General features: G+C 38.1%; 1 protein-coding gene across 1 annotated transcript in view; it reads right to left on the reverse strand.

Annotated features, from left to right (window-relative positions):
- ahr2 (aryl hydrocarbon receptor 2) overlaps nucleotides 1-17,069 on the reverse strand; it is a 67,016-nt gene that overhangs the window by 43,812 nt on the left and 6,135 nt on the right. The window contains exon 2 of the mRNA XM_048168604.1: nucleotides 12,781-12,968. Coding sequence (XP_048024561.1) covers nucleotides 12,781-12,968 — 188 coding nt within the window. The remainder of the gene's footprint in view (nucleotides 1-12,780; nucleotides 12,969-17,069) is intronic.

Consider the following 17,069-nt stretch of genomic DNA (forward strand, 5'->3'; position numbering starts at 1 on the left):
AATAATCGTTAGTTGCAAGTATAACTGAGGAGAAAAAAACAAAAGTTGCCGGATCAGTCATAGGCCTTGTTGTTTCTGGTAATGTTCTGCTCCTGTTAAATGAATGATCAGTTCCTGATAAACAGTTATGAAGAAAAAGGTTAAGTGTCAAAGATCTAAATATTATGACAGTCATCAATGACCAACGTTAACATTGTTTTAGAGATTACATTGTTGCAATTAGTAACCTATAAGTCTTTCAAGATAAAAAGCAACTGATGATGCCAAACAATAAGCAAACAAGAAGGCTAATAATTGCAGAACTGCACTTTCACCTGATAGGCCCTGTTGGAAAATCTAGTTTAAACTGGAAACTGTGTTTTGGAAAATGTTAGCTGGTCCAAAATCAATGTGATGACTTGTTTGACCAGCCATTATGTACCAAAAACCAGCTCAACTGTCCTGAGCTCGTATGTTGGTGGTCCAAGGTTGCTTGTACAAACCAATTCGTATGTTACAAAACACAGCTACCAACCTTGCAGGACCTTTGGAAGGTGAATCAAAGAAAATATTTGTTTCTCCGTTGCATTGAAACAGTTTTGTTTCTGCAACTCGTGAGTCACATCCTTATTTCTGAGATCCATGTTTAAAAGAAAAAAAAAAATAGAAGGGAACTTTCAAACTTGGTCAAAAACAGTGTCTTTACCATATTTCAGATCTGAGCCAAAGTGGAAGAGTATCAGGAAACATCTTTTTCCTCTTTGAAAATCCCAGATAATGCTGATCATCCCCTCAAAATACCTCCCCTTCCTTTCTGACTTTCTTTCTGTCTTCCACCTCCCATTCCGGTCTCTCTGTCTGTCCCTTCCTCCATGTGACTTTAATGAGATGGATGAGGTGAGTTTTGTATGCATGTTTAAAAAAGACAAGGAAAAGAGAACATTGTTGTGATGGCAGGATCATAGACAGATGAGTGGAAAGGTAGCATGCAGGTGAGAAGAGGAAGAAAAGTTGTGAATTGACGACTGCAGATGTATGGCAGTCTGCTGCAAACACTGACAAGCGTTTGCCTTCAGGCAATACAGAGAGAACAGGCAGGCAAACCAACCACAGTGCTGCAAAAAATCCTGCTATACTGTATACCTCAGAGCTAGCACTGTACTGTTTAGTGCTAGTTTGCTAAGCAAATGAAGATTGCTCAAGTTTTTTTTAAGAGTTACTTTTGCTCTCTCACCTTCTCTTTTTGAACAAAGAGTACTTCCTGTGTACACGGAGGAAATTTAGCAACACGTTTAACAGGTTTCCCCTGCTAGGATGCCAAACGATCAAACCGTGCACGTTCCAACACATGTGTAAGCACATCAAAATTCAGGATTAAGAATAAAAAAAGATGTCAGGCTAATAGCCTTGGGTTATCACGGCTTATCATAAAACACCTCCAACTTTCAAGATTCATCACATGAACATACGGAAATGACAAAGTTTGAAGGTTGAGTACATCAGCCTTATGCAAATGCATTATGGCTTTACTACTGTCACACCAAGGATGGGTTGCACCAATAAGGATTAAATTGAGCAAAGTTTAGAGTTAAGTAAAGTTTAGTTTTTTAAATCGAGTTGTGTTGTACCACTTAATTTCAAACACAGATTAACAAATCAGTGATTAGAATTAGTGTTTAAAACCTCTATTTAGAAATTAATTTTCTCCACCTTGATGGCTTCGCCATTGTAATTAAACAGCAACAATGTTAATACTCCATTTCCTTCTTTATTGACCACAAGAAACTATCTCTGACATAAGTAGCTCTTGCTGATAAAGGAAATAAACTCGTAAAATTGTCATCTGTGTTTATAAACTGCTACATAGAGAAACCGTTAGAATAAAGCGTTTATAAAGCAAGCAATGAAATCATTACGGCTGTTCTGTTCTTTGTCCAGCACCGAAGTGCACCAAGATGAGTGACGGATCTGCATCCTGGACTCAATACCCACCGTAACTGTACATAGGTCTATTAGAGCCCTTACAACTAAGTAATGTGGCAGTAACATGGGACAGTAATGGCAAAACTATGATACTTTAAAATATACCATGGTACTGTAAGTCATGTTTTTTTTTTTTTTTTTTTATGGTACAAGTCCAAAATTCCATGGTATTACCATTGTAACATGTCCAAAACAACCATGGTGGAATTATAGCACTTTTTGTAAGTATTTTAAAAGAAAGTACTGTGGTAACACCATGGTATTTTGAGCATGTACAATGACAGTGTCATGGTGTTCTTGGAAGTATCACGGGGTACCCTATAAAAATCATACCATGGTATGGTATTCCAAGTAGAGTTGTCAAAAATATCGACTTCGGTACTGAAATTTAAAAAATATGATTCTTTGTGCGCTGTTGAGCGGATTCGTAAACACCTCTGATAGGCCATTGTGTTCACGGCTCATCAGATGTGTCTGTGATTGGCTTCAATGATCAATGCTGTAACAACATTGTAAATAGTCATCAATGATGCTCTTCACCAAGCGCTTACACAGATACACACGGGAGTGTTGAAAGCAGGCGTCTATCGTGGACCAGTCAGCTGATAGACAACTGATTTCAAATGCCCCTGCTCCCGCTTTCAAATTCAAACACTTCCGTGTGCTTTCAAACGCTGCCGTGCGTTGATCATTGTAGCCAATCACAGACATCACAGCAAAATCTCCAGAGTTAAATCAACTCTGCTCAGAGTACATATGGTCCCTCTCTAAATAGTGTTAAAATAACACTAAAGCAGAGTTAAAGTTAATGATAATTAAGCAATTAATTAAGTGTTGATTGTGCATTAGTGATGAACACCTGCTGTTAACAAGCAGAATCACTGAAGAAAAGAGAAACACAAGAACTACAACTGACTTCAGTCACAGCCTTATTAATTGCTTAATTATCTCATTAACTTTAACTCTGCTTCAGTGTTACTTTAACACTATTTAGAGAGGGATCATATATACTCTGAGCAGAGTTGATTTAACTCTGGGGATTTTACTGTGATATCCGAGGAGCGCATCAACACAATGGCCAATCAGAGGTGTTTATGAATCCGTTTAACAGCGCTCAAAGTGTCACATTTTTAAAAAATTTCAGTAAAATACAGTATTCAGTATGGTACATGTCCAAAAACAATATCAACAACAAATCTTACAACAAATACAAAAGTATGGTTACTATGCAAGGCTACTATGGTAAACTTTCATAAGGCTGAGGGTTAACCACCCTACATTTTTGGTTTAGCCATTTCCTATTTGTTAGCATTTCAGTTAGCAACAATGACTGATAGCATGGAGATGAGTCATGATTTTTCTTCCCCCACCCCACCTCAATCTAGCCACTTCCCTACTAACATTGGCTCAACATCTACTGGAGCAGGCCCAAATCTGCTGTGTAGCGTCGTGTTTTAGCGGGAAAAAACATGAAAATCACAGCATGAGGTGAGGAGTAGCCGCAAGCCAGCAAAGCGCTTAGCTGCTAACATCTGGTGGCAGAACTACACTGACTCTCATGTCCAGTGATTCATACTTGAGTTTCATGCACATTATGAAGAAAACAAGCTGTTTGGTGCCGCACACAGCATACCACACGAGTGAAATTACTGCTCTTGGTCTGTTGATGCATTCTGTTTGAAGAGCGCTACAACCTGGAATTATGAGATTACTCATCACTGCTGGCACATTAATCACTTCTGAACAATGTCACAGAACAGGGATATCAAAAAATGTTGTTAGTTTGGTACAAAATCAATGCTAAAACTTTAAAAAAAGAATGTGCAATAAATGTTAAAAAGTAGCAATGCAACCTTTATATTTTGTTTGTATTTTCATTTAATAATTACAAAATATTTAGTAAATAATACTAATCTATTTATTTAATGTAAATACATTTTAAAATGTATTTAAGTTTATATAAATCTAAATAAATGTATTTGCTTTTGTGGTATAAAAAAATGTATCAAGAATCAAGAAATTTAACTGGTACTGGTATTTACTAGTGAAATTTTAGTATAGTGACAACCCAATCACAGAAGATGCCTTCTCTTCCTCCCCATTCTAGTGACTACCAAGGCATTATGGTACCTCTCTTTCTAACATTCTCTCTCAAAAGCAAGGAAGAAGTCATGGTGGCTCTTTATCATTCTTGGGCCTGTCTCCACTTGAGTAGCCAAGTTCTGTGTTTTGACTGTGATGATGTTAAAAGCTCCGTCTTGTGTTGCTGATAGGCATGCTTGTTGATGCTATCGCCACCTCAAGTGTGGGGGAACACTGCGGCATTTGTTGTTTTCATGTTATGAGCCTGTGAGCCCCCCTTTAAATTAGCACTGCAGCTTTACTATTTCTCCTTTGTTAGTGGGTGTAAAAACAGTGTGTTTCAACCACATGTGGTTGTGACTTGCTAGGCAGGCAAAAAAGTTGCCATGCTTGCTAGTCATGCTTTAGAAAGATGTGTATCTAAACAATGGCCACATAAGAGAAACACTGTGAATTTGAATGATGAAAAAGCTGGTTTCATATTAGTGGGTGACCTGGTTTGCATATGAGTGCTACTAGGTAACAGAAGTTACGTGTGCTAGGATATAAATAGAGACAGCATCACCTGAATGAGAATTACCTTAGGCAACATGGCTACAAAGAGCCTTATTATGATGGTATTTCAGATGAGTGTTTAAGGAGCATAGCGTTGTCAAGGAGATGTCTATGTGCGTCTCCGTAAGCGTTAAAAAGGTGAAAAAAAATGTAGTCAAAAAAGCTTTGAAACACATTAGCTTTACTTAAAAACATAAGCACTTGTTTGAGAACTGGAGTACTAGATTTATTTATCTTGCATAACTGAGTACTTGGTATCAAGTTGCATATGCGCAACAATCCTCATATCCTCATATCTTGTGGTTCCCTAGTGTGGTTTGTAAGAACATTTTCAAAAAATGTATTGCTAAAGCTAAATCAGGCCTGTAGTCCTGAAAAAACAAGATAAATGCATTTGTCTCTTGAATTAGTACATCAAAGTAACAGGGCGTAATGTAAACCTGTGCATGTACAAGCTCAGAATTGAGACCCCTGCTGTGATTGTTGTTCTGTGGTGAGACTGATGACTAAACGTTCACATCAAAGGGCAAAAAAAAGAGAGACCGACCAAAGCCCGTTCTCGCAGGCCGGGTGATCCGGCGGTAAGAAGAACAGAAAATTGTGCAGTTGAAGTCAGGGAGTGAGAGAAGCTCTTGTCTTTCCTCTCTCTGTTCCAAAGCCTCTGGTGTTAGTCTCTACTTACTCATGCCAACACAAATATTGATGTTCCGAGTCCATCTGTCTTGTCTTCCATCAACAAAAGAAAGGGCAGGTGAACTCTTCTGACCAAGGACAATAGGAGACAGAAAAAAAAAAAAAAAAAAAAACTCAAAACAAATAAGGGCAGGGAAAAGAAAACCTTGAGCAGGACAATAGCATGTAATGCTTTCATGCTCTTAAAGGGTTAGTTAACCCAAAAATGAAAATTCTGTCATTAATTACTCACCCTCATGTCGTTCCAAACCCGTAAGACTTTCGTTCATCTTCGGAACACAAATTAAGATATTTTTGATTAAATCTGAGAGCTAAATTTGGACTACACTGCTCAATTCATATGATTTCATCAAAAAGATTTTAATTTGTCTTCTGAAGATGAACAAAAGTCTTACGGGTTTGGAAAGACATGAGCGTGAGTAATTAATGACAGAATTTTCATTTTAGGGTGAACTATCCCTTTAAAAAAATGAGGGGTTAGCACTGGAGGTCCAACTAGAGTTGGCAGGCCTCAGGAATACTAAGGTTTAGAAAAAAGAGAGAAGAATTTTTGTTCCATTTTCTTGGCTGTTCAGGCATACCGTCTGTCATATACAAAGAAAGAAGGAAAACAGAAACCAAAGTTTTGACAACTTCTTACATTCCTTGAGCAAAACACAAGAAACCTACTCAGCAGATGAAGGTTAAAAAACAAAAGGTTAGCACAACGTATTTTCACTGCAATGACAATCTGAACTCAATCTATAGCTTACAATTGAAAATAAACTATTTCTCAAAATTTGTCTGATAAAAAGGGGCATCCCTCTGAAGAGTTGTCCTTTTACACTAGGACCAGCTTTCCTCTTGCAAGTTTAAAGACTAACCAGCATGAGCAATCAAAAGACTGTTAAGTGTTCAAAAACTGTCCAAACATTGCTGAAAGGATGCACCTTTCTGTCCCAGGAAGCCCTTAATTGGCCAATGAGGACAAAAAAAAGAAAGGTTAAGTTGAGGAACAATGAGGAAAAGAGTGACTTGACATCATGTTATACTAAATAATACAACTTTTCTTGAAGATGTAACACTCATGACCTTGCTGAAGTCTTGCTTATTTTCACACTCAAGACAAATAAGAAGATAAAAGAAAGGTGAGTTCATGCTTTTTTAAATTTAATAAGAGACCCCAAGTGGTCTGAGGTCTCCAGTACCTGCAGAGCCCCCATAGCGTGCCGGAATGCCTCAGGGCTCAGAGCGCTAACCCTTCCCTCCCTCAGCCCTACCACCCTCACCCTACCATCTATTTACCGTCAGGAACATGGCGATCTCTACTTAGATAAGACACAGAAAATGCAGTTCAGAAAAACAGATTGAGAGAGGCCGCGACAAAATTTGCAGCAAGAATGAGGGTGAGACTAAACGTTTTGAACAGGGTAGAGCAGTGTTGTCAAATGCACTGGCACTGCCGGTACCAGTCCTTACTAAAAAAGAAAAAAGTTGACAGTACTAACATTTCTGCAGTACCGGTAGTACTGAGTATGGGGTATATTCGGTACCTACTTAATGACGCTGCTTTCAGACTCTCTGAGTATCAAAGGTTTCTATTTACAGCATGTTTTTCAAAGTGTTGAGCATAGTAGACAAGCACAATCATATCTGTAGACCGTTTGAACGCAATGGCCTATCACTGGTGTTAGTCGGTAAGTTAGAATGAGGTGTTAAGAATCCACTTAACACCGCTGAAACACACACAAGGTTTTGTTTTGTTCAATGCACGCCACACACTGGCGAATCCTTTTCATTATAACCAACAAAGTGTAAATATAATGTCAATAAGAGATTCATTATAGAATTAAGACAGCTTTTTTATTATAATGGGAGTCTTCACAAGAGTGCAGAAATCAGTGAGCTTGCGCTTTAGGGATTGACAGCCTTACGGCTCGTTCACAATGTGAGAAAATGTGTAAAAATGTGTAAAATGTGTAAAAATGTGAGACGCATTGCTCAGGAATGGTTTTTATAAAAGCGCAGCACAGAACACGAGGGTCTCGAGACACGATGCAATAACGCCAATAATGATCAGGCCACGCCAACTTGCAACTGTAAACAGAAGCTAGCAATGCTTGCCCTGCCTCTGAGTTCTTCTTTTAACTTGACACGGCATCTTAAAAACGCAGCGCTCATGTGCGAGGTGCAGCAAAAGACGTGAGCATAAACCGGTCATACACATCCATCTAGCGCGTTCACCTAGAAAAACAACAGAAAAAGTAGTGCATTGGAATAGAAAAACATGTTCTGTGTGAATGGCCCCTTAGTGATTATGAAGGGAGGGGTCTTCTCTTGCTTTCTGTTTATGACCCATTCACAATCTGAATAGAAGTTTAGTTTTTCATGCTGCTAAGTACACTGCAAAGTTTCTGGATTGACAACTGTATTTAAATGCATGACTGAATCGGAAACAGTGATAAACAACGGAAAAGATAAAACAGGACAAAAACTTACTTAGTAGTTAATTTTACAGTTTTTGCTCTGGTACCAAAATTGGTACAGAGAACCTCAATTTTACTGGTACTGGTACAGACTACTGAAATGTTGGTACCGTGACAACTCTAGGGTAGAGGCATAAAAACTTGTTTAAAAATTGAAAGAGCAAAGATGAAAAGCAAGGAGAAAATGAGGAACAATGAACCTTTCTTTCCAGGAATCTTTGTATGTCTCTCTTTCCATCATACTCTGGGCGCCGCAAAAGTAGTTTTGAAGCCAACCGATTCATCCCTAAGGTCAAATCCTAGCTAGACCAATGACACAACACATTACACTTCAGACAAGGACCATTCTATGCAACGACTCCTCCAGACCCGACCCTCATCAATACACAACGATGCCCTGGCCCCAGTGCATGCTGGGAATGCAGTTCACACAATGTCCCATTTGTGCATCTCACCGTGGGATCAAATCTTGTGGTTTTTCTCAGTGCAAACTTCTGGATCCTTCCGTCTCCCTCTGTCTCTACGGTTTCAGATGATGGGAGGACACCAACAGAGGATCCATTCTCTGAAAAGGCGGTGTCTGACCTGCTAGAAGCCAGACGTGGAAGAATCTGTAGCCCTGGGCACGCCTCTCTCTGCATTTCACAGCTAGTGATGAAAATAGAAAAACTGATAAAAGAGTTACTGTACTGTAGCCATGATCCAATTAATACTGTTGCAGAGGGATTGAAAATAGCTTGGACTAGGCCACTTCAAGCTCCACTGTACTGCACCAAAATGCTCGAGAGTTCCCAAGATGTTATTTCCTGATATTACAGTACTTATTTATGGATAGTGAAGTAAATGAACCAGTCCCTAGTCAAATGTAAATTCTTTTGACAGAGCGGCAGAGAAAACTGGACCTCACAACGCAGATAAGAGGTTGAAAACAACAAAGTAATGCCGGAAAGACAGATAGGATGGGGGCAGTGAAGGAAATGAGGCACTTGTCTAGCACCTCTGTTTGGATATGTCTGCCAGATGCTCCCAATATGTTGATCGTCTTTTTTGCTCGCTTTCTCAAAGAACCTGTGAGATGACTTGTTTTACCGCAATACCTTGTGCTTCCTGTCTGTCACAGTTTATTTATGCAGCATATGCTGCAGAAACACCAGACAACATCGGGACGTCATTTCTCTGCTTCACACTTGCGGTTACTAGGGACATTGCACACAAGCAAATGCATAGAGACACATTTTATTTGATCCTTTTAGTCTCCAGTCTTTTAAGAGCGACAAGTGCTCTGCGCAGCTGTGAATCTTGTGGGCAGGTCAAAAATAACCTCTCTTCTTGTGGACTGTCTCCTTTATGCTTAGCTCTCTTTTCCTGCACTGTCTCGTTCTCACTCGCTCTTCTACTCTCCCCCAAATGCCTGTTTCTAATTGGTGCTATTTTAGTAGAACAATAAAAGGAAGCTTAGCTGGGTTGCAGAAGGCTGGCACATTTGGGGCTCTTTCAAGCCATAAGGTGGTCTGTTTGTTTGGAGGGCCGATTTCAAATGAAAAATGTAAAAGGGCGGTGGAGAAGGAAAAGATTTGATGAATTTGCACACAATGCACAGCCAGTTCTTCAAAGGAAAAGGAAGTTCGAGTCTGGCAGTGAAATGATGACAGGTCGGAGACCTTTGAGATGACACTGGGTAAGACCTTCTGTCCTGCAAAAACACCATTCTCTAAACTGTTATTAATGAGTCTCTCAAATGCCCATCCAGACTGGGCAAGTCCCCTGCCAACTGTCTGTTTACACGTTTGTTCGGACAGGCTCAGCATGACAGAACATGGTAGGCAGTCCAGGATGTTGCCAGGAACTCCATGTTGTCTGATTCAGCACTCTTCATGCCAAACACCTTGCCTGTTTGTCTTCCTTGACCTCTGATGGTGCCAAGATGACTCCCAAAATATGTCCCATAAGGCCCTTTGTCTTTTCACAATGGAATTCTCTGCATGCACCTCATAGCTGCCACGCTGACTCAGCAAAGAATTCAAGAAAAGACACATGCTTGCTGCCACTATCATGTTCAAAAAACAAGATAACAGAGTCTAAGATAAAGAATTTTGACCTGAGACTGGGTACAAGAAAGGTCAATGTGGACAAGTCTTCTTAAACAATGTACATGTTGCTGTAATAATTTTTACAAGAAAAAAGGCTATAGCCACCATCAGGGGTTATGTTAGCAAAATCTAATACTACATCCATATTGTGTGTTAAAAATGTGTTGTGAAAAGACACATGGGCGAAGTTCATGAGGGTAAAGCCCGTCTTGTCATTTTATAATCATCTAGATATGATAGCAGAGGATGGCAACATGTCCTCTGGCCTATTGTACGTGTTTACAGAAGACAAGGCAATAGCTATTTATGACATGGATAAGCTCGTCAAATTCAAATGCCACAACTGTTGCCAAAAAAACTGACGTCTTACCATCTACATCTCACCAGAACTGACTACATCTACAAAATACAAAATAGCTTTGTGTCCACTGCAAAATATCCTGTTCTCAACTAATATTTCTGTCTTATTTTTCATTACAAATGTCTAAGAATCACTGAAAAAAAATTTTTGATCTTGTTTTAAGGTTTTTTAGGATTTTTTTACTTGAAAAACAAATATAAATAAGTCAAATAAGACTCATTAAGCCGGTTTCAACACCACTTTACAACCCAGTCTACAATTCAGAATCAATCACTCAACGACAAACTCAACAATACTAAATATACATTTCTATGGAAAATAAACTCCAATGTCTGTTAGGCAGACATTATGGATGGTTTTGTTGTGAAAACTACTGATTTAATCTTCTGCTGAGAGGTTTCCCCTCTATATTATTCTTAGAAACTTGATTAATTCCATGAGAAGATCCTACGTCACTCCTTGCAAGGTCATGCTGAGATGTTTTTGTGAACCTTTTCTAAAGATATGCAAGTAAACAAGTATTTGTTGGCTGAAGATCTGAAGCCCTCAGAAATTCACAAAGGTCTATACAGATTATTTACAAAGCCAGAAAAAAAAGTGAAATGAAAGAAAAACCAGGCCTAATTTATGATGTCAAGTAAGTTTAGTAAGTTAAGGACCCCAAACCAGACTAGCATGTGATCTTTCAGTTCCCTTGTGTGTTTTCACAGAGATAATAAACATGTCAGCTGAAGTCACAAGTTTCTAGTACATCATCCATGTGACATGGACCTTCCAGTAAACTCATGAGAAATTTCATTAGAATTTTACACAAGATGCTACATAAATGAATAATGGTAAAATACCATTACGACTGAGACTGAATGATAAATCTAAAATGCATTTTCACACATTTGGCCTGAAAAACATCAATCATGTAATCAAGGTTGATATGTGGAAGTACAACAATAGCCACTTCCTCTGCCTTTAGAAAGGACCTCAATGATTGTGACACTGAACTTATGAAATAAATCAATTTAACTCAAATTCACTTGAAAGCAATCAGTAACTGTTTATCTGAGTGCCCATATTCTGACTCACTGAGCAGCACCACAGCACATGTGTCAGTCCCGCTTGTGACATCTCCTGATCCTGTTCCCCCTTCTCCATCATTTCCTGTCCTCTCATTACTGTACTTCATGTCAGTGGTTCTTAAGTGGTTTTGCTTCAGGGCCCAGATTTTACATCCAGTAGACTGAACACAGTTTTGTTTATCACAAAAACATCCTTAAAGTCAAACAATACAATGTGTTAAAGGGATAGTTCACCCAAAAATGAAAATTTGATGTTTATCTGCTTACCCCCAGTGCATCCAAGATGTAGGTGAATTTGTTTCTTCAGTCGAACGCAAATTATGATTTTTAACTGCAACCGCTGCCGTCTGTCAGTCAAATAATAGCAGTGGATAGGAACTTCAACTATAACAGTAAATAAAACTTGCTAAGACAAATCCAAATTAAACCCTGCGGCTCGTGACGACACATTGATGTCTTAAGACACGAAACGATCGGTTTGTGTGAGAAACCGAACAGTATTTATATAATTTTTTACCTCTAAAACACCACTATGTCCAACTTCGTTCAGCTTCCTGTTAGTGAGGTCAAAAAACGCGTTTTGACGACGGAAGTGATGTCTCGCCCATATACTTCAATGAGCGCGAGACATCACTTCCGTTGTCAGAGCGCGATCAGACCTCACACACCGGAAGCTGAACGGAGTTGGACATAGTGGTGTATTAGAGGTAAAAAATGATATAAATACTGTTCGGTTTCTCACACAAACCGATCGTTTCGTGTCTTAAGACATCAATGTGTCGTCACGAGCCGCAGGGTTTAATTTGGATTTGTCTAAGCAAGTTTTATTTACTGTTATAGTTGAAGTTCCTATCCACTGCTATTATTTGACTGACAGACGGCAGCGGTTGCAGTTAAAAATCATAATTTGCGTTCGACTGAAGAAAAAAAGTCACCTACATCTTGGATGCCCTGGGGGTAAGCAGATAAACATCAAATTTTCATTTTTGGGTGAACTATCCCTTTAATTTTACCATAAACAACATAGGCCCAACAATACGTTAAAATTAGGGCTGTCGATTTAATGCGTTAATTAGATTAATTAAAAATTGCGCGTTAAAATTATTAACACATTTAATGCACTTGCCCCGCCCCAGACCTACGTAAGTCATCTGACATTTCATACAGTTGATTGATGACAAATAAGAAGCAGGGCAACAAATTACTGAGCCTACAGAATGTAGTTAGGATGTCCCTAAAATTCAAGATACACAAATTTGATGTGCAATTAATTTGCGATTAATTAGATTAATTAATTGCCACATTGTGTAATTAATTAGATAAAAATATTTTATTGATTGTCAGCCGTAGGTAAAATATGAAGATGAAATTGGCTGAAAAGGGAAACTGGGAAATTTTGTATTTCACAAAAAAGCAAAAGTTTTTACAGAAATGAAAACCAAAACAAACGCATATCAGGATTAAAGACTGCCAAAAATAATAATAATTTGTGATCTAACCATTGAAGAAGCTCTTCACTTTCAGGTATCCAACACTGAGTCGAAGCACTGACAGTTTGTCCAGCCGTGCACGGACGTCTTCTGAGAAGGGTAGAAGGTTAGTCAGCTTATCCAATTCGCTGTTCAGTCGGTCTCTGTGCCGCTTGGAGGGGTTGGATTTGACACCATCAGGTGGTGGTGGTTTGGGTCTGGAGGAAGAGGAAAAAATTTGTGTTAAACTGTGATGTGTTGCTATATTAGACAGCCATTATTCTTGCAAGTCTTGTGGCATCTAGTTGTTTACATATCTTAAGGAATGCAGGTGACCTTAATGTTTGGAAAATGTCCAAAGGGAAGACTTCAGGAAGACGAAAGGCTACAAAGAATGAGTGTCTGTGTATAATACACAAAGCATAAAAACAATTCAGAACTGGCTTATCATGTGTTTTGGTACAAAACAACCTATAAATATGTATAAATGGGGGTTCAGGCATTCTCATAAGCTTTGAGACTGTGAACATTTCTTAGATATTCAACCTCAGTATTTTGATACAGGGTTGTAAAATAAAACAAACTAAAACAAAGATGCCAGTCTTTTTGCATTATTTCAGTACCTGAACAATGTCTTACTGACATTGTTTTGGGGAAGAAAAAAAAAAAACACAAACAAAAAAACTAAAGAGCTGATTCTTATGTGGTACATGTAACCATCAGCCATTTTACATGCCAAATCAGAAATGTAAAAACAGTTTTCCGTACTACATCAACTGTAAATCCTCTGTTATAAAACCCATTATCTAAGCTTGAGGACTCTTACTGGAATCATGGCCATCAAAACTATGTCTGTAACTCAACCTCATACAGCCTTTTCATTGCCTGCCAGGCCAGAAGACTAGGAGCGGTAACTCTAGCCATCTGAGCCGGACCCTAATTATGTTTTCCCAGAAAGAAAGTAAAACTAACCTCCGAAAAAAGAGCCTGTGGGGACAAAAGATCGCGTTCAGCCCCTTCCTTCCCCTTCAGCCCTGCGCTCCTACTCTCTAGAATGTCATGGAGTGGCTCGTCATTGTTGGTGCCGCATTGATTCACCTACTATTTCATTTCTCAGGAGATTCTGTTCTTTTGAACGGCTTTTATCGGTGATCTCTGAGCTAGAAGTGTCGCACAATTTACAGTCAAAATTTTCCCAAATTCCTTCAAAATGTAACTTCATCTTTGGTCTTATCTAAAACTATTTATTCATATTTTAGGTGTGCCTAGTTTTATTTTTTTTGATCACCAAATGGATATTTTTCAGGGCCAATTGGCCCCAGACTAGTTGAACATAACGTCACTTGCCAGATCATGCATCGTTCATGCTAATCTCAATTCAGTTTACCTGAATTATTATTCCATTGTCAACACATTCATATCGCCTCTCTCGCCAACTCAATATGCCTATTAACAGCCCTGTATGGAGTTACATTACATCTATATCATTTAGACATAACATTGACATTTAGATACAAGACAAATGTACAATAAATAAACAAATAATAATAATATAGATTTGTACAAAACAAGTTGTTCATTTGTCTTACAAAGCCTATATAAAATCTACAGACCAAGTAAATATATTCGAGTCCTGCCTTTAACAATTTAACAAAATTAAAAACACATGGTGACAATAAAGCAAGGTCATAGAGGTCTTTGTGGGTCCATCATGATGGTCAAATAATCTTTTATAGCCTGGCCTCATAACAAAGCCTCTTTTGCGTAGCTATACTACCAGTACCAACAGACCAACTAACCGTAACTTCCTACTGAAACCTTTTAATTGTTTTCAGCTCCACAATGTTTGCAATTACCAACATGGTGGCATTGCTGTATTGGTCTATTGCTGTATTAACTCCTATCATGGGAAATAGAGCTTCAACATTCCCGCTGAACTACATCTGATTTAGTGATTAGAGTTCTGATCGTCTGGACCTCCCAACATTTACTGTGGTCGCTGAGGTTGGCAAGGAATTCTTTTTATATTGAAGACATCACATCAGTCATGATGGGACATCTGAAATCTCTCATTCTTCTTTCTATCCTCTCGTGTACAAGTGTTTCGGGCCAATCACATGAGGTATGACATCATGACTGTTTTCCTCTAGCAGGTCCCAACATGCAACAGAGTTTCTCATGCTACCTGCAATACACGGAGGACCAGCTGAAGACTCATCTCTTTGTTCTTATTTTCTTTTAATACACGTTTCTCAGTGTATTTTGCTCTTCCATTGCTCCTTCCCTATACTGATTCTTCCTTTTGCCTCTTTTAATTTCAAATTTGGCACTTGTCCTGAAAACTCAAGCACTGGAAAAACAGTTTCAGAAAGTTTGCAGTCATTGTTGCACAACAGCTTTTTTTTTTTTTTTTTTGTCTGCATGCACTGCATTCACTCGAAGGGTTTACCGAGGACACCGTGAAGGAACAATCTGTAGGCATTTGGCAATCTTTCTTGAGAAAAAATTTACTACAAATCCCATGTTACATTCCAGCAAATCTCTGTCTCCTTTTTCCATGTCCTTGTTGCTAGTCAGTTGTGTGTTAATACACTAGTCAAAAATTTGGACCAACTTCTAGTTCTTTATCAGTACTATTAAATGTATTTACATATCAGAAAAGTAAATACCACAAATTTAGCATGTGGATTATGTAGAAACCAAAAACATATTTAAAAATGATCTCAACCAACTAAATAAAAGTCTAAATAATAATAATAAATTACATATATAAATCATGTTTCAAAGATTTTTTTAATGCAATCTCATACCCGTCCCCTTACCAAAGTCCTTTTGCATGAAAACATGAAAACAGATTTGAGATCTGCAAGAAAAGGATGAATTCAGCCAACAGTGGTTATTTTCCACCCGATAACCTCAGCTGAAGCTCAACCACATCTGGTTTGGATAAAAATACTCAAGTTGTGGAAAAAAAACAACAGAACTAAATGAATATATTTATTATTATTATTATTATATTATTATTATTATTATTATATACACACACACACACACACACACACACACACTCACACATACATATAAGGTGTTTGAACACAGATGTGTATCCACATTGTGTGTAAACAACCATCCTATAATGGTAAAAATTATTTTTTTTTATAATCCACATTTATCATTTTCAATTTCTCAGAACACGCTTTAATTTATATTTCCCCCTACTACTATGTAAGAGTAGGGAAACCCCGCCCAAGAGTGGTGACGATCTGACCTGTTAGCATAGATACCGCCGCCCTGAGTGAGAAGCATAGAGTCCGCCATCTGTTTACTCACTGTATCAAAATCTAAAGATATTATACTTCTGTGCCAAAAAACATTGAATGTTCTGTTGTTGAATTTACCAACGAACATATGTGGCTCCATAGACTCTGAGTCACTGGGGACACTGTGGTTGAAGTTTTTACTCAAGGATGGATCAGTACAAACTTCGTGATCCTCTACGGAGCGATACTGATCACAGCAGAAAGGGAGAGCACGCATTTTATTACAGTCCATTGGAGCTGTTTTACGGATATAAAGTTTACCATTTTATTAAGCACCCCCGAAAAGGCGTAAGGTCTATATATATTTGTTTACTGTTGTAACGAGTGTTTTGGTGTAATACGCTGTTCATGTTGATGATAATACAAGGGAGAGAGAGTTTATAGATAAAAGACTTTAATACACACTTCTTATACTGTTTTATTCAGCACGTATTGTGATTTTCTGGAGTGAAAACATACGCTTCATGTTTTGTGAGATGTATAATAAATTTCATAAAGCTCATAAGTAAAGATTTGGCCATCATTCAGACGGGGTCAGCTACAACAGGCTTGTACTAATAGTGGATAAAAGCAAAATGACAACATAAGTTATAGCAGCAATTAAACTGAACTACAGGTGATGGTCATATAATTAGAATATCGTGAAAAAGTTAATTTTTTTATTGTAAATTATTTTTAAAAATGAAACTTTCATATATTCTAGATTCCCTACATGTAAAGTAAAACATTTCAAAGTTTTTTTTTTTTTTTTTTTTTTAATTTTGATGATTAAAGCGTACAGCTCATGTCCAAAATCCATTATCTCAAAATATTAGAATATTTCCTAAGATCAATCAAAAAATGGATTTTCAAAACAGAAAAGTTCAAGTTCTTTAAAGTATGTTCATTTGTACACTCAATACTTGGTCGGCAGCACATATTACAGCAAATGATTTGCTCCTAGCACAAATTACAGCATCAGTGAAGTGTGGCATGGAAATGATCAGCCTGTGGCACTGC

This window comes from Megalobrama amblycephala, linkage group LG2 (genome assembly GCF_018812025.1).
Source record: "Megalobrama amblycephala isolate DHTTF-2021 linkage group LG2, ASM1881202v1, whole genome shotgun sequence".
NCBI classification, from domain to species: Eukaryota; Metazoa; Chordata; class Actinopteri; order Cypriniformes; family Xenocyprididae; genus Megalobrama; species Megalobrama amblycephala.